The sequence below is a fragment of the Homalodisca vitripennis genome, chromosome 1 (genome assembly GCF_021130785.1).
Source record: "Homalodisca vitripennis isolate AUS2020 chromosome 1, UT_GWSS_2.1, whole genome shotgun sequence".
Taxonomy (NCBI): Eukaryota; Metazoa; Arthropoda; class Insecta; order Hemiptera; family Cicadellidae; genus Homalodisca; species Homalodisca vitripennis.
In genome coordinates this window covers 94,160,544-94,180,451 of record NC_060207.1, presented here as the reverse complement: position 1 = coordinate 94,180,451, position 19,908 = coordinate 94,160,544, and the positions used below count along the sequence as shown (strand labels likewise).

General features: G+C 33.5%; 1 protein-coding gene across 1 annotated transcript in view; it reads right to left on the bottom strand.

Annotated features, from left to right (window-relative positions):
* Positions 1 to 3,495: 3,495 nt before the first annotated feature.
* Positions 3,496 to 19,908, bottom strand: part of LOC124370871 — a 152,152-nt gene continuing 135,739 nt past the window's right edge. The window contains 3 exon segments of the mRNA XM_046829199.1: positions 3,496 to 3,996; positions 16,116 to 16,248; positions 19,294 to 19,524. Coding sequence (XP_046685155.1) covers positions 3,880 to 3,996; positions 16,116 to 16,248; positions 19,294 to 19,524 — 481 coding nt within the window. The 3' untranslated portion in view covers positions 3,496 to 3,879.

Sequence of the window (19,908 nt, the reverse complement as noted above, 5' to 3'; positions counted from 1 at the left end):
CACTTGGCATGGAGACTGGCCGTGTCCAAGCGCATTGAAGTCTCTGATCCTCTCCTTCTCCATACTTGCTTGCCTCTTGCTTAGTCATCCGAGGGATTTCAAGGCGTAAAATTGTATATTCCAATACTCCAGATGTTGTAAAGAAGGTGGCAGTACAATCATTACCACGGACGTGGGATGATTCCACCACAATTTCACCTATCACCCATGTCTTGTCCTCATTTAAAAAACATTTTTATACTTATGTAAATGCTATTTGGTTGACGATGAATACTTGTAAAACTTTCTTTGACTCATTGGCTGAAACTGATATAGAATTATTGAGATGTCCTGATGGTTTGTTATAAGCGTGCCATACAACTGAAAATTTACAAAAATATAAACTAACAAAGTGTATACTTTTGGTGTTTTGACTCTTTCTTAGCGACTTAAGACTCCTACCAACATTAATACAACTGACGATAGATTTCTTTCGTAGGAGGAATTTCTCCGACTAGGTCGTATGGTTGGTTGCACAATGGAAATCGGTTTATGCCCGGTACTAGTATAATTTTGTCATATTACTGGAAATGAAAAGTCCGTGCATCTGATGAGCTAATTTGGAGACATGTTTTAAACACATTAGCTCATTCTATCTATAATCTCGGTTTTACTACAACCAAAGGCGGATAACTGGAAGAACTCTCTAAACTTCTCTTTTATCTCGTATAGTAATTTCCAAGAGAAATTCCTAACCATTATCAACACCATCCAACACCATCTCAGTCGGAATGTCAGCCGTAAAACGATCGGGTAAATCGGATTCTCACCTGCCAGGAACTGTTTTTATGTGACACAGACCCACTTACGGTTTTTCTCCAGGTTCTAATCCGAGTTGAAACGCTCGCCCATCAGTATTCACAGTACATTGGGAGAGGGCCGAGCAGAGGGCCGGACCAGGTGGTCAGTGAACGATTGATGATCAAGTTCCCGACAATGTTCTCGAGCCCATTCGACTTTAGAGCTTTCTCGTGTTCCCCCCCTCTTATCTGGAAGTGTCAGGAGAGGAAATCTCCACAGATTCCAATCTTCAGCAATTAACTTCATTTGTTTGAAAAGTACTTAATTCCCATCGGCTTAAATGGTCGATTTAGCGCAACGGCCCGAAGTGACTGTTAATTGAAACGAACAAGTTTCCATCTTTCGCTCTCGCTAGTTGCTATCAAACTGCCGGCTGGTCTTCAAAAGGTCGGAAAGCTTGCCATCGGGTTGCCTTGTGCTTCTTTGGCAAATGAAAATATCGTGGGTCGTTGTTAAAGGATAACGCTTACCTCACATAGACATCAATTAATATCAACAAGGCTTCCATTAAGTACTAGGAAAGACAAACGATTATATAGGTTTGTTTGTCTGCTGTACTAAAAACCCATATACATATGTTACTATGAATACGTATTTCGATGTTATGTAGCTCTAAATATTCCTACAAAAAAAGGGAAATGGCGATTTGATACTGAAATGTATATAAATTATAACGTACTCTTCTCTTAATCTCAATATGAATACAAACCAAAGAGCAGATTGTCAAGAGTGTATAGTGTTTATACATGCAAATGTTTCACAAGGAGTTCATGTAATATCGTAAGAACTTAATTTTGTTCCAATGAAAAAATATACATATTTGATGACAGATGGAGCATTTTTCTGTTTCTGAAACACGAAGTCCGTGTTAAAATAACTACTGAAAATCATAAATCAGTCTACCATATAGAAAACCTTTGCGGAGGATTGCGTGTTTTTTATGGGAATAGTGATAAAATAATATCGTTTTATTTAGCTTTTAAACATTTTATCTACAATGTAACAAATTGAAAACCTTATATCTAACATCCATAAGGCCTTGATTTATTATAGAGTAATAGAACATTTATTTTTGGGTAAGGGATATCGGATATTTTGGGCTCTTTGGGGCCTCTTCTAGGTTTTGTTAACTAATTAAAAAAATGTAACTTTCAAACCAAAAGTTTTAGGGATTATGTTAAGGGAACTTAGGGTTATCCGAATATTTTTGGCTACCTCACCAATCCCCAGCTTTTGACTTTGTCGGGTGAATAATAACAAATCGCTCTGGCGGGCGCGGCCGGGCCAATTACCCCCCGCATCGATCCACCTTACTAGCGGGCCCGGCAAAAGCCGATAAGACTAATTTAAAGCGAAAGCTAATTCAATTAATTACACGCGTTCTAAATCGGACACGGCGGGACGAGGCAGGTGGCAAAAACTGTGGGAGTGGAAGCGCCGGCCGACGTCACACAGTGACACGCTCGCGCTCGCACGCACGCGAGTACAGTAATGGACACAGATACGCGGGTCCATAACACGTGTCACAACCGATTACAAGCGTCCGACACTCGGCCATTATCGGCAGAGGCCTTACAACCGCCGCGGCCGCTCTCCGCACCGCGTGTAAGTAAACAGTATTAATCTGGAGCCAGAGAAGGGAGTCCACTCGACAACTAAACTGTGTTTACTTAGTGAAGCTCATGAACATTGAGAACGTATGCATTTCCATAGGCAGACCGATGACCCAACCAGTGCACAAACAAGAGGTTACGATAAAATGCGTCAGCACTATACTGACGATATACAATTCGCGGAATCTCATTTAGAAAGCCGTCTTTTACTCACTCCAAGTATAGTAAAACATTCCGAATTAGCACTTTGAATCCAGTACTGGCAGTGGCATAGCCTTGGTGGGGTGTTATGGATATAACAACTCTTTCCCTTGGCACGTCTCATGAGGACTGCCGTCTTTTACTCACTCCAAGTATAGTAAAACATTCCGAATTAGCACTTTGAATCCAGTACTGGCAGTGGCATAGCCTTGGTGGGGTGTTATGGATATAACAACTCTTTCCCTTGGCACGTCTCATGAGGACTGCCGTCTTTTACTCACTCCAAGTATAGTAAAACATTCAGAATTAGCACTTTGAATCCAGTACTGGCAGTGGCATAGCTTTGGTGGGGTGTTATGGATATAACAACTCTTTCCCTTGGCACGTCTCATGAGGACTGCCGTCTTTTACTCACTCCAAGTATAGTAAAACATCCAGAATTAGCACTTTGAATCCAGTACTGGCAGTGGCATAGCCTTGGTGGGGTGTTATGGATATAACAACTCTTTCCCTTGGCACGTCTCATGAGGACTGCCGTATAAATAGAAAATAATAATAATAAAAAACGGAAAAGAAAACGTATTAGGAAAATTAAGCCACATATTAACAATTTAACAGTTACTCTACAGCGTCAATTTATTCTTGACGAAACTTACAATCAAGGGTTTTTATTTGGATTATTCCAATTTCCATATGCACAAACCCCCTTTTGGAAATCCACGATACATCACTTATGCAATCAGTTGATTTTACCGTGAGTATTTATATGGAATGTTGATACAAGCTGAAGTGGCCGGTTTAGGCAATTTTAGGGCCATTAAAAATAAACATTTTATTTCAATTTAATTGTATACACGATTTAATCTAACTTTATTAACATACAATTTAACAGTTCTTTGACATAAATTACACGTTTGTGACTTTTGTAACTATCAACTGTTTTCTGATCCATAAGCTTTTGACTTCCAGAGGTTTCAATTAAATCTAACCACGGCGTACGTTATTGCTCTCGTCGGCAAGATTAGCATCCAAGATTCTCGTCGACCACCAAGATTATGACTCCTGTATGGCGCCCAGTAGACACGATGGACCGGGACCGCGACCAAATGTCGCGGGGGACGAGGCTGCTCCTGCTGCGCCTTGACCCGCTCGCCGAGAGGTGAGGAGAGATTCTCGGCGACGCGGTCGCGGAAATCCGCCAAATATGGCCATATTGGGCAGTCAATTACCGGCAAGCTGAGCCGAGCTGGCCGGCTGCCACTCCACTCTCTCGCTCGTCGCCGCTGTTGCCGCTGTAGCCGCGCCAGACCCAAGGTTCCTCGTGGTTTTCCATTAACTTCTTCTGTTTCCAACATTACCGAAATTCGTAATAATATTAATTCATCTATTTAGCAAAACAAAGCAGACCAAATAAATAGCAATTTAAAAATCCCTTAGCGCGACTAAAAATGAGCCCTTCTAGTGATTTAAAATTACCTTACCTCAAAGGAAAGAGATTGAGTTATCTTCTATTATCAATCTCTTAATAAAGATAACTAGCAGTTATCTTCTATTATAAACCCTAATTTGGACAACTTATAATCTACAAAATTATGCAGAAGTCTTCCAAAAATGTTTTAAATACCGCACAATTTTTCATAAGAATTTGAATAAGCCGTCAGTACTAGTGAAGAAATGCCACTACTATAACACACAGAATTCCCCTTCTCGTTAGAGATTTAACTATAAATTAGTGGATAGTTATGATAGATCCATAGTTAAGCACAGAACCATAGTTATGACAATTAAAGCATAGAATTAGTAATTAGTATAGTTAGTGAAATGCAGACAAACCCAATAGGGTTTTTACATTTATGAATAAAATGATTTGTAATTTTTGTTGTTTCAAAGCATAAATAAATAAAAAAAGATCGTCATTTTTATCCCCATTATATCCCTATATCACTACCGTGAATGACATCACATTGGACTCTACTTCTCGGTAGAGTTCACACATGCCAGCTATTTAGAAGATTCTGGAAATTTTAGTTAATTTCATTAATAGGAAGTAAATAAAAGTTTATACTCGTAATTCAAAAATCAACTAAAAATATCTCTTCTGAGTTTGAAGTTAAAGTCAGTGAGCCTCTTAAAGTTCACTTCTTTCTTGGAATGTACAGGTTGGTAAAAATTGCAAGTCTATTTTGATGAAATGCTTCTAGTATAATAGTAGTTGATAAATGTTCTATTCTCACCAACTTTTATAGTTCTTCACCACAGAGTTATATAAAAAAAGGGCTTCAAAAAGAAAAATATCTCTCTGTGGTTCTTGTAAATAATGTGTTATATATCAAGTTTTATAATATTATAAGCAGGAAAATGATGTGAAAGAACATTAGATTGATTGGAAATAAACAATTATTAACTTATAATTATGTTAACACAAGGCAAAGATATTATTATTAAGGTGATTTATACTCATATTATATGTATAATAACAAAAAGATGTGTGATATCTCACAATAGCTTGGACAGATCGCCCTATAAATGCCACTATTATGACATCAATTTACACAATTTCTTCTTGATACAATTCGGACAGTAAATTAGGTAGTGAATAGCATGGATAGATCACTGTTTATATCTCTATAAAATCCACTACTGTAACGTTACTAAGGAGTCAGGTAGAACCTAAAGTAAAATGGTTCACAGGGCTCAAAAACCGTGTGTACAGTTATGTAAAAAAAGAAAAGTAATGCATTATTTTAGAAGGCGAAGTTAGAGCTAAGAAGCCCTCTCTAACAAACACATAAGTTGTATAACATGTTGCTAGTAGTGAGGTAGGGAATACACAAGCGAGTGAAATAGACCATTAAAGAACCACCATTATACCATTAGAGAAAGGGGCTATTAGAACAATCTAAAATAGTGGGATGAACATAATATGCTATGAAGAGAGAATTTTTAAACATAAACTAATTGAAGTTAATATCATAACACTAGCTGATCAACCGCTGATATATTCGCTCTATTCACTCTGGGCCCTTAACTATGCTTAGTTTTTTGACATATAGGCTAACTTTTGCCACATATAGATTAGTGTTTAATTTTAGTGGATGCTTAACCTAGGTTTGACACCTAATGAAGAGAAAAGATCCCAATCCTTAAAACGTAGTGTTTGATTTTTTTTTAACATTTGCAATGATAAATGTTATAAAACCTGTTATCTTATTTAATAATGCAATTTCTAAGAAGACAATAATGTAATAGATTCACCAGCTGTGAATGATGAGTAAATCTTGGCATTTTGAGCACTGCCATATAGATTTATAAAAACTTAAAAGGAATGAAAACTTTCTTGTATATAAAACAATATTTGTTGTACTTAAGTAATGAAAAGTACACAATAACAACATTATTACAAATCTGACATAAAGTTCTGAAGAAAGTTCTTAGTCATATTGTTGAGTGAAGCTTATCAAATAAGCCTGTTTACTAAGTAAAATATCTATAAATAACTACCTGGTACCACTGGCTTTGCATGTAATTTTCAAAATCGAAGTCCTTATACAACTTAGTAAAAGCTCTAACGACATTTTTCAAACATAAGGAGACATACATCATGTAGGCTACATATTATTTTAGTAACCATGATTAAGTGGATCAGATTTAACTGGACTCTTATATCATGTTTTGCACAAATTAATTAAATTTATACAATTTAAACGTCTACAGATGTTTTTGCTACATTGTTGAACTTCAGTTGAAAGTGTCAACAGCTGTGTGACACAGAAGTGTCAGTTAAATTTGGAATATGAAACATAAATATTAAAATTTTTGACGTGACAACGTCTTAAATTAGGTTGCGGCTCGGAGTCACTCATGAAAAAGTGTAACGCCCGGTAACGTTACGATGCCCGTCCAGTGGGTCCGCCGCACGGGATCCGCACGGGATAAAGCAGATAACTGTGGGTCCGCCGCACGGGATAAAGCAGATAACTATGTTTATTCGTGAAAATGTGGAGTGCTTAGATTCGTCATTTACAACAACTACAACAATAAAGGTAAATAATTGTACACTGATATTTCATTATCGTAAACTATGATTGATTGATTAATTGTTAGATTGACACAAAAGTTGAGAAACTGAGTTTATAGGTTATGTCATACTATTGACAAATGTTGATAGTGTTAAGTAAATTATTAGTTTAAATCACTCTGCAATCAATCGTAATTCAGTCGATTGAGAAGAAACAGCGCGTATTGCTAGTCAAACATTTAAAATAACAAATTATAACCTCTAACCTGTCATAACAGTGCGACCAAACAAACGAACTAAACCGACCAATCACCACGCGCGAAGTTAGAATTTAACTGTGTTTAGCAAGAATTTCAAATTCCAATTTTAGTAAATGTTTTATTCAACTTTACCATTTACAATAACAAATTTTAATTAATTTCAAATTATGTACAATGTTTTAGTAAACAAAATATATTTCTATAGTTAAAATTTGTGCAATTCTTATTTTCATTCAATTCCTTGTTCCTATTGTGCAATTTAATAATATTCATATCAATAAATATTCTACCGAGAAAAAGACGTTGTCACGTAAAATCTTCGCCCGTAAAACCGACTTTACAGGCAACCATAATTTTTTTTCTGAATTCCAAGCTATTCCATAAAAATTTCCCCATCTTTCTCTTCATATAAACCTTCCTTAGATTTCAACAAATATTTTACAAAAATATTAGCCAGATTGGTCCAGCTGTTCTCGAGATTACAACCTAGCAACACACAATGCGATTCATTTTTATTTATAAGTAATGAATTTCTGATAGTACCCGAAGATATAAACATAAAATATTAAGGTTAAGTATTACGAGCAGAAAACTATATAACTTCACATGTAATAATGACAGCCAGCATTATAGGAAGTTTCATAAAGCAAGCAGATCGTTTCCTCATCTTTGGTATACCTGGTATCTGGTCTGCTGCTAGCAGATAAGTCAGATCACCACCTAGAGGCTGGCCCCACCTGCCATTGTTCTGACCAACAATTACGTACAGTATGGTTCTATGTGCAACACGCCCCCAAGCAACATATACGTGTCCACTCTCAAACTCCACAGATATCTCAGATAAGACAGCGACCTTACCCAATAATCAGCTGTGCAATGAACTTGACCTTTCACTTACCGCACTGATACTACATAAACGATACACTTTTGGTTTTCCAGCAGAGAGTTCAATATGTGACAATAAGAATTCCTACTTAACCAAGGACATATGAGTCAAATATGAATGGATGATGTGTTATTAGAGGGACGGAATGAGTGGATGAGGTATAGACTTTTACCAAATAAGATCTACTGTTTCTTAACAAATGGAATTAGTAATCCATTAGTTAAAATTCCTATAGCAACAAATGAACAAGGAGAACAATTTTAAGAAGAGAACCATGCAGATTCTTTGCAGCCATATAAGCAAGCTTCAGACTGATTCCAATATGTAACCTCAAAACCATCTTCAGAACCTAACCTCTAATATTTAGCGGAATTATATGACCATCCACTCCAGCATTCCCTTATTAAATTAGAATAGTCCTAGTTTAATAAGTTGGCATCTTCACTCGTTCACCAATGGCTTATTTCTGGAGCACTTCAATATATCAAGATATTTAATGAAAATCATTTATTATTTCAATAAAAATCAATTTTTTGTATTGTATAATTCTAATCTAACAAGAATCCAAACCTCTATAAAAGAATAACTGGATTACAGGATTTAAGTAGCTATTATTACAGGCACTGTTACAATATACTATGTTTATGGGAAAGCTTTTCTTGCCTCAGTGTTAGGTATCATAACCATAGTAGGCCTGTAATTTACAATTCTTGTGTTGATATTTTTACTTCAGCATGTTCAGCATTTGTTCATTTCCATACATTCTTACCCCATATTTTAGGCTGAAGAAGAGAGCAGATCCCAGTTCTCAAATTGTTTCTGTTTTTTATAGCATGGCAAATGTCAATAATCTTGTTATCCTTTCAAATCTTCCTTCACCAATAATGAATTTTTAAAATTAAAAACAAGTTATATTTATAATTTTTTTATTTTTTGTAAAATATATTTAATTTATTATATCATGAGTAATACGTCATCTTAATGTGTAACTAGTCAATCCTAGCTTTATTCTGACTTTTTCAAAGATTTTAAACCTTGGATTAAGGTTTTAAAGACTTTTATGCATAGACATTTGCAAAAATGTAAAAAAACTGTACCTATTCAGGATTATCATCAAGTGGTATGAAAGTTAAATTCAAATAATAATGTTTATGTGGTATTAGGTATCCCTTTATACCTGAATTACAAATCTTTATACAATCTTTTGACATTTATTCTTCATAAATTTTCACTCTATAGGTAAATTTAAGTAAAAACAAACCACTCTAATTCGATACAATGGGTTTTATAGTGTATGGTTGGATTTCTATTGTCAGAAATAAAAATGGATAAAGAATGCCACTAATCTAACATCACTAACACATACTATGAGTGATGTAACTTCCCAGCATTTGACACAGCATGAAGGAAACTGTACCTCACTGTATTGGTCAGTTGAAAGAGCAGTACAGTTGGGTTCTGTACCATTCAAGATATTTGCACACAAAGCCACTCTATATGGTAATTTGCCGTCATAGCAGTGGAACAATAGCCAAGGCATGTAAGGCCTGAAGCACTCGAGAAAAGAAGTAGTAGGAAAGAAATAAAATACCTATTGAGGCAGAAAGAGATAGGTCAAGGGTCAAAGATCTTAACATTCATTGTATTGCTAATATCCAACAATTCGCTTCATCCATTCATAACATGCAAAACAGCCACTATTGGAATATTTATTTTAAAGCCAAAACAAATTATCTTTACAACATTAAGTCTAACTCTTTATTCTTGTATATGAATCCTTACACAATATATTGAGATGGAAACCGCCTCAATACAAGAAACTGAATTGATAGTAAATTGAATTCTGAAATATACAATGCAGTACAAAAACAATATCTATCAAATTTGAATTTTTACCATTTCAATAGCAGTATTAGTTTCATTAACAATCAGATCTATATTATATTTTAGTGGAAAACATTTTAATTACTATTTGTATTTAAATTCTGTTTATATTTATAATTAACCAGTACAGTAGTTTTAATTCATGCAGCCTATGTAAGCACTTTGCAGAATTAACAGAGGCCAGGGCTGACTTGTGACTGCACAACAAAAGCCATGTCTAGGGGACTGCAGCTCAACAGCATGTTCCGACACGCCGTCAGCACAGCACTGGAGTGAACTTGCTCATAACATTATCTTGCCGACGATGCTGTCCCGGTGCTGTGCAGTTGATGTGTTGTGTAGTATGAAAACACACTTTAATCTTTTTCATGTACTACTAGCTGTTAGCAGTGGCCTCACTTGTAATTTTCTACAATGTAACTGGAGCTAAGTGTTATAGGCATATCCTTTTTAAATGGTTTACCAAACACTCCTGAGATAAGTAATGTCTTTGGATAATCCCATTGTAAGATCTACTTTTGATTAATTAGATATAAACATTTTAATCATTATCATACATATCAGTTTTGGTATGATAGAAGTACGAACTTTAAAATTTTCACATCCATGTATGATAATTAATCAAAATTAAGATGTAGGTACCAATTTCCTATTTCCAATATTCTATTACATGATTGGGGAAGTATTTCGACTAATTTGTATGATATTCTTTTAAAATGTAATAAAATAGTATTTAATACACGAGCATGTAAAAGAAAGTGTTATATAATTTAGTATAAGGAAATAACACGTTTTTAAGTGTAGTTAGAAGATCCATTAATTGACTCACATTATGAGGAAAGCATATATTGAACAAAGCTACAAAAAAAACAGAGTCCATTGTATGTTAACAAAATACAACCTAACTAATTATTCCATTAATAATTAGAATAGAATAGAATGCCTTTATTGTCTTTTATCAATGTACATTGCAATAGACAACGTCAATCAAATTAATATTTCACAAGATCATGTGCCATTTAGCAAGTCATTACAGACACTACACTTGTCATTTTAAAAATCTAATATGGGTTTAACTATTATTGCTACACAATAATTTTATTTTCATAAACCAGTAATGGTTTAAAAATTTAACAATATGAATAAAAATATAACAGTATAAATTAAGAACACAATAGAATAAATAAATAAAAACACAACAGTATAAATAATAACAAAGAATTAAACTATAAAACAATTAATAATTGCTTAGGTAATGGTATCAACAAGGTTAAAATTTGTAGAAAAAATGTATCAAGGAAATAAAATGATTTACTTAAAAGCCAGCTAGACAACTTGGCTGCAAATGGTTTTAGTTCTAAGCTTCTAAACGTTAGAGGTAATTTATTGAAACATTTAATTTGTAAATAAATATAGCTTACTAATGTTTTTCTTAGTCTAAAAGAAGGTGCAATAATATTATGAACTCATCTAGTTCTAGTATCATAATCGTGGATTTCTTCAAAGCAGTTGAAGTTATTTAGGTTTGCTCTCAAATATAATAAATTTTGAAACAAAAATATAACTGTTATTATATTATTATCAATAAGACACTGTTTACAATCAATTACTCTACCAATACCTAAATTATTCCCTCCATCGTTATTTCCAGGTTCCATTCCACGGATCTCAAAAAAAAACAAAAAAATATATATATATAATGTTCTGCTGTTCTGAGTACAAGTCCCTAAACTATCAAAATTCAAAATTATATCAAGTTTTGTGATACTTTTAAAGTACTTTAGCACTGCTATTGCAGTTTATAACATTACTTACCAATTCATGGGTTTGGTATTGCTTAGCTTCTTTAGTGGGCAGGAAGAAGAAAACTAGAGAAATTTCTTATATGATCCTCTGTAGGTTTTGAGTTCATAAACTTTTACAGTTAAATTATTTTATATGTATGTAATATTATCAAACAAACATATTCACCCAGTAATATGAATACTTGCACAGTTTGTGTGCAGCATTTAATCTACACATCATAGAATCATATAACATTTAAAAAAAATGGTACAGGGATAATTCTCTAATGGACCTACATTGTTGTAAATAAAATAATTTTAGGTATCAAAAACCCAATATTTTTAATATTTAAAAAGTGTAGCGTTTAGGTAAGTGTTTATTGATTTTTAGCGCAAATCAGTGCTAGTCAATGCTCCTGTGAGTAGGGAAACTAAAGGACTTATAATGTTAGGAGGTATTTAAACCAAGTGGTTAAATACTTAAGGCTGACCCTCCTAACTTAGACAAGTCTACACGAATCCGTTCTGCTGTTGCCGAATGACACATGACCTGAGAGGACAACAGCAAGGCAGCAGAGTCAGCCAGCCAGGGTCCTGGTGACTCAGCGACCTCTGACCTCGCCACAGAACACATGCTCTGGCTGCCTGCCACACTCGTCATCAGACAGATTCACTGCTTTCGTGTACAAATTTGTATACAACAGCAGGGAACAGATAAAATTCTGAAAACAACTCTTCGGCAGAGGTATACAATGACACTTCTTTTCTACAAATAGCAACAGCCGGTACTCAGGTGAAAGATCCTAAAGACTTCAAACCTTATACTGAAATGTTTTCTTCTCTTTATATGGAATGTCAGGTTGGGAGTTTCTATTAGCTTATGCATATGTATTGAGAGCCAACATTATTGCCAATATCATAAGGTCTGACTCAGAACTCACATTAAATTACAACTCCTCTAGTAACTAGACGACTTCTTTGTATTAAACAAAAAACACACAAACTTCTAGACCAACAAAATTTATTGAATCAAATGTTGATTTATGTATCAAATACTATGAAAAAACTGACAGTTAGTTACTTTTTGAAGCACTCAAGAGGCAGTACTGATCAGAATATTAGAGGTAAAGAAAATATATTTTAAAGTCGCTTTATATAAATAAAAAAATAAGGATAAGATATAAGATTTAGGTCAGGATAAATTTTGTGGATTAATATAATTTCTTTCAAATTAAATTTCTAGAAGAGGAGCATTAAATAAAAAGTTAATTGTAATTGCTATCAGTGAATTGAAATTGTGAACATATTTTTTAGTAGTTCGTTAAAACATCATATAGATAGTTCTTAAAGTGAGCATAAATTATCTCACCGAGGTCAGCATTTACGATTGATAAATCTGTCAGTAATAATCCGATAGCACTTGGTTCTGCTTATAACAATAAATAATGTACTTATTAACATTCATATTTATGCTGGAAACACTCCTACACCTGAGAGATTTACAACCGACCCGACATAAACACAACACCGGCCCACGCGGTGTGTGATTTACGCAAGACAGATTATATCGGCAGCAGCAGCCCTGTAGATGTGACCGGACCGAGAGCGGCACATGGTACATGGTACTTGGCAGTTGCTGGCGCCAGGTGAAAGTGTAGTATCTCTGTCTCTTTCCCACCACAGTGAGTCCTAATGCTCTCTCACTCCCACACATACTTAGTGCTCCTTCAATGGCCTATCGCTCCTATCACTCAGTCCATCATATGGGTGATTAAACGCCAGCTTTACGATGCACGTCTCATTCTCCTTGTTCCGTGCCAACTACATAACACTGACCTACATATTAGTGATCAAGTCCTACAGTGCTGGAGAACATAGATAGGAACATTCATTGCCTTTTATAACCTTTCTTACTCACTGGTCCATATCAAGACATGTTAACAAATTATAATGCAGCAAGAATTTACAGTTTCAAATTATTCTGAAAAATATGTGGTTGCAATAACATCTAAACTTTAAAATAACAATAAATTATATTTATAATTTTAGTTTGTAAAGTATTGCTTTCAAATCTTCATTAATAACAAATAAAACTTGAATGGATAATTTATTATAAATTATTGATAAGATATGTTTGTATAAAATAAATTAGTCTTTCTGTTAACTGATGCTTGTGAAAGCATTTGATTCTCTAATATTATGATTGTGCCCATAACTCTAAATGGATCATTACAAAAATTAATATTAATGTTCAAGAAATATATTTCTATACTTGTTGTAGAGGCAACTGGACCAAAGAGGTCAGTGTTTTCTACACAACTACTCTAGATGTCTTGTGGTTGTATATTGTTTAGCTATAATTAAGACACTTTATGGAAAAAGTAATAACGCAGGATAGTCATTTAGTGTCCTTTGTACCAAGGGGATAGAGCACCAGTGTTTAAATAGCACAACTACACTACACAACTTATGAATGATTTGACATAACATTAGTATTGATATTTTATAAAACAAATATTAATCAAGAATTGCTTGAGACCAATTTTGGCTATGATAATGGAGTCCCAGACTCAAATAATTTTCTAACATCAATCCTGGATGTTCCAGAATCCACACATTTTTTTTACTAAAATTGGTATTTTTATTATATGGAAAACATTTTAACCAACATGTTCTACCTAACTAGTCTGGACTCCTTTTAGATCAGGACTAGTGATCCAATATTTTGACTGAATTGAAAATAACATGACTGTTCCATGCAACAAACAATAACAAAGAAAATTTTGAATATAAATTTGGATGAAAAGGGAATGAGTCTCTAGACATATAAACCTTCCATCACAACCGACATGGTTGTTAAAACATGGCCACAAGCATACAACAAGTTCCTAAAGTCTATTAGGTTGAACAGGTCCTTGAGGTGAGTTGAGATTTGTATGAGGTGATGTTTGTAGTGGGGATCTCCCAGAGCCCAAAACTTCTACAATCTGAAAGCTTCTAGAAGTTGAAAGGTTTTAGTTGTCTGAAGCCACTAGAGGCTGGAAATTGCTACAGTCCTAAAGCTCCTGTCTGTAGAAGCAGATTGAGTTACTCCTTTCCACAGGCAAAGATCAGTTGCTCTTAGAGACCAAGTAATAGATAGGTGATCCTAGTAGTCAGTAGGTAGTATACAGATTGTAAGCTTTTATATGCTACCTTGCTCTAGAGGTGGCATACTAGGAGATCTGTCATGAAATATGGTCCAAATCTTTAGGATGATAAGCAAAAATGTTTTGTGTAAATTGTAAATAGCTATAGAAAGTAAATTTGAAAATAGTATCTCCTTAAATTCACCATTAGATGTGGATACTTTCACCAATTTGGATTCATACTAAAAGGTTAATTTTAAATTTATCTTCATTCAACACAATTCTATCTTATTTAAAGAGTAGAATTAAAGCAAGCTCAAAAAGAAATAGTATATTTGAAAATTATTATTAATATAATTAAGGATTGTTTTGAAATTTTGTTAATGTTGTTACTTTCCCTAAATACGGATGAGCTACTTAAAACCTATTCTTACTTGACTTTCTGAAAAAGTCAAATTCAGCACATGAAAAAATAATCCAAATCCATTTTCAAACAGATTAAGTTTTACCTTTCTCAGTGGATAATTAAACATAAAAAATTTCAGTCCATCTGCTTAACTTTTTCTGATCTTACCTCTGGCATAATATGAATTTAAACCAATATTTTCATGTACGTGTATAATATACTATATATATATATATATATATATATATATATATATATATATATATATATATATATATACGTTAAATTGTATAAATGGCAATAGCCTTATTTAATTTCAATAAACATTGAATCACAAAAAGTACTTGCTCCGCCGGGAGTAAGCGCTATATATATATATATATATATATATTTGACTTAGTTACTTTCCCTTCATAATTAATAACATACGTATAATCACATTGTGACGATTAAAAACTGAATTTTGGTTACCAGAGAAAACATCTGTTTTCAAGCTAAAAGTAGGATCCACACAAATTTTAAATAAAAAATTTTCATGCATGAGTGCAGCTAATTACAGCTTTATACTATTTACAGCACAATGAGAATAATTGTGATAAGACACAATCTCCCTTTGTCTACCGGGGGATGTAAAACTTATTTTCTGTATCATTGTCTATTTATTTCCTTGTCTGTTTGTCCGAAGGACATCTCGAGAATAAAATGTCTAGAAATTACTAAAGACTAAAAATTTTACATGCAACCTCAGTGAATCTTTTATGCGACACAAGATATGTGGCGTACTTTGTTAAATTTAATTTAAATTTTATATATAAATGTAACTGAACTAACATGAAATCTTATCCTAGGTTATCCAGAATTCAATGGTATTGGGAAAATGCTAAAGTACAGTGTCAAATACGTGAAGGGTAAACTTTATTTTGTAGTTTTTCTTGTCTCAAGGTTTTTAAAATGAAATACAAGAAATCTATATCTTCATTAGATTTGCACCTGCCTAAGGGTAGACTTATGAGGATCTTGTCAAAACAAAGAGCCTATAAAGTACAAAAAAATGTTTATTTATAATTCTAAAATTTTTGCATAGAGGTTACTTACCTTCAACCAATCTCGAAGCCACATGACATCGGGCTGAGGGTCTCCCACCACTTCACAGTTGATCACCACTGTCTCCCCTTCTACTGCTTCACTGGAACGGGGTTTCGTCACAAATCTGGGTTCCTTTGAGTACCTGAACATTTTGTAGCATGTCAGTATACAACACGAGACTCATTGGGTTTATTTCACACTTACTCAATGTCAAAATGAACAGTTCAAGGGCTATTTCTTACAACACAAGTTTTGTTGTCATAGCCTTAACAAGTTACTCAAGAGCGATTGTTGCAGTTTTGTTTATATTAAGTGCAGGTTTTAGAGTTTACAAACACGTTTGTTGTCATTTTGTGATCTGGTATGATTCGTTTATTTTAACCTAGATTATATTTGTGTTAGGTTAGTCATTCATCAGAGGAAGAAATCAGATTGCAGATCTCAAAATATAATGTTACTAATTTTTTGTATCTTTGAACGATGGCAAATGTACGTAAAAGGCATGTTTCCTTCACAGTAAAATATTGTTCATATATTAAAGGGAGTGCATTAAACACAAGTATTACAATGGATCAGATTAATTAATTTCTAAACCTATTTAAGTACGTTGTAATTAAACAGTTTATAATAAAATCAATGGCTTTACTAGAAACAAACAATAAAATAGTTGTAGCATATATTCTCTGAGATTGAACATTTAAAAGTCCTTGGTGGGTTATATTATCACATTTTACTTTTTTGTCACATTGCTAGTAACTCAATACATTTGACCAACATTGTATATGGATTTGCTACAACATTTTTAACTTTCATTTTGACCATAAAAAAAACGTTTCATTATTTGTCTGACCATTTGTGCTATAACTCTTGAAAGAAATGTCCTGGAGACATGAAATTTGGTACACAGGTTCCTTTTGGTCCAAAAAGGATCTCTATTGAGTTTGGGATTAAAAGGTCAAAAAGCAGTAAAGTAATTAATACATTTCTCACATTTCCGCATTGGTCTTATGGGTAACCATAAATGCAGTGAGAAAATCACAGATTAAACAAATGAGTAAACAAACAAAGTAGACAGAAAAGTTAATAATTTTGAATTTTCAGTAGGTTACCAACAATTGTTGGTTGGTTGGTTTCGTACAAAGATACTCTGTTGTACAGATTTTTTAAATTTTTTTGGACTTGCTTTGATATATGATACTACTTTTGTAATGTAATGACGAAGAAGTTAAAAGAAAATAATAGACAGAAGTCTCTGAAACTAGAAAGCATTTTTGAAAACATAATTGAGGAGATGTTCTTCCTCCTAAATTTCTTAAACATTTATATAGATAAACAATTAAATTTTAAGGAACACATCAGTAATGTTTGTTCCAAAGTTTCTTCTGGCATCTATGCATTGAGAAATGTAACTCGATACTGCACAAATGTATTACAATTGGCCTATTATGGCCTTATATATCCTCACTTATCATACATTATTGCTATCTGGAGATGTGTAATGTAAATGAGTTTCAGAGACTGTTTGTCTCACAATAAAGTCCACACAAACCAAAAACTACACTTGAAAGAGTTATGTAAATCTGGTTTTAAAGAATTAGAACTTCTGACCTTGCCTTGTCTATATATTTTAGAAGCAACATTGCATTCAAAATTTAAATGTAAATCATTTTAGGGAAAGGATTACTACGAACACAACACACAATTCAGTGAAATCCCTAGACCTTAGCAACACAAACAAAATTTATTAAAAAAAACTTCTGTCACAAGCAGAAGTCAGATTTTGTAGCAAACTGCTAGAGTGAATTAAATTAGAAAACAATGACATGCAAAAGATTTTTGCTGTCCAGGGCATTCAATATAGTGGACCCATTCATGGAACATAACATTGCATGGATACGGAATTAAAAATTTGAGATTCATCTATATATATAAAAATGAAACTGTTCGTGTGTAACAGCATCACTCACAAACGGCTGGACGGATTCGCCTAATTTTTTTTTTTAATTTGTTCGTCTTGATCTGTAGAAGGTTATAGGATACTTTTTATCCCTTTCCCGATTCAGGATTCCGCCCCACTGGTTACAGAAATACCCGTAAGAAATGCATTGCAGCAAACATATGTTATTAAGTGAAAGAGTCTTTTCAAATTTTTAATCAGCTGTTCTTTGTAAACATATATAATGCGACAAAAAATATATTTATATATAATTTAATTACTACACTTATAGTTTTAAAGCATAGAGTAAGCTTAAGAGAAACGACAAATTTTGTTTAAACTGTTTCTGCAATCACTGTTAAACATAGACTTTACTATCCAGATAATACAATTCAAATTTGACGTAAAAATTCACCTTTAACTGCAATATTTATTTAATATAAACCATGCTCATGCTTGATCAGAAGAGCAATGCAGATATCATAATTACTATCTTACGTTGGCTACAAATATAAAGAATGTTATAAAATCAACCTTAGTTGTTTTTTTTTGACAGAAGTATCAGGAATGTGGTACATACCTTCATAATGCGCCCAAGAAGCTCACGAAGGAACGACTATCAATTATCTCAGCAATGTTTAGAATGTGATAGAAAATGAATAAGTGAATATAGTGTACTGTTTTCAACGGGAAATTGCGTGCGAAGCCGCGGGAAACTAATTGAAATGCGAAGCGAAGCGCGCCGGGTCCGCTAGTATTTTATAAATCTTAAGCATTTTTTATCTAAGATTAACTGGATATCTAAAAGGTTACTCAGTTATTATTAATTTTATTTACTTTTTAATATTAAGATATTAATTGACCACACATCCTATACATTAAAAAAAAATTGTATTCAATATTGACATTGATGAAACGACATAATGTTATATAGATCAAATGTTTCTTTGTTTGTTGTTACATAAGATTGGAAGATGTGGAGATAGTTATAATGTGTTTGTATATTGTGTTTTAAAGTGTAACAATATCTCAATGTTTGTTTATGTGTTTTTGACTACACATCTACAAAAAATTATAAATGGCTATTCTGCCCTAAAAATAAATTGAAAAATTAATATTTCTTACTGACAAATTATATGTAATTTTAAAGTAGAATAAAATGTATAACTCAGTTTGAATAAGCCATCATGTAGAATAAACTATTGCTTAAAATTCAAAGGACATCAGAGAATTAGAAAAGGGAACACTAACGGGACTGAGGGTGCCAGAATGGCTGGCAGATTGGCAGTGATCGGGGTAGTGCCACTGGTAACAATAACTTGACAGGAGGTCTGAGCTCGGCCCACAGCATTCGTAGCAGTACAGCAGTACAAGCCAGCCTCACGAGCTGTTATGCCGGCCAAAGACAACTGTAGTCGGCCCTCGCAGTCCACTGTCATTACTAGCCGACGACTCGGTCTAAGCCGCACTCCATCCCTGTGCCTGCAAGACAATTATACATTACACTCTAAATGTTACGAGTAATAATCATGTATCGCTATTTTTTCTGTTATTCTTTGGATAAGGTATTTTTAAATCAGCGATTGCATTATCAGGTCACTCAACAAACAATGATTAATTACTTCTCTGAAATTCTTCTTAAATTCAAAGAATTTACATTTTATGTATTCATTCAATTTTAGTAATGAAGGCATTCCCAAATATTAAGAGCGCAAAGGGTAAGGAGTGTAAATAACTTTATGTTCCAGTATTTGCGTCTCAAATAGTTAAAAAATTTATCTCAAGTCTTTATACCTCTTTAATTTTTCCTTCCAAATTTTGTTTCTTTATCTGTAATATGTCATATTCTCAGAGAATAAATTGCAT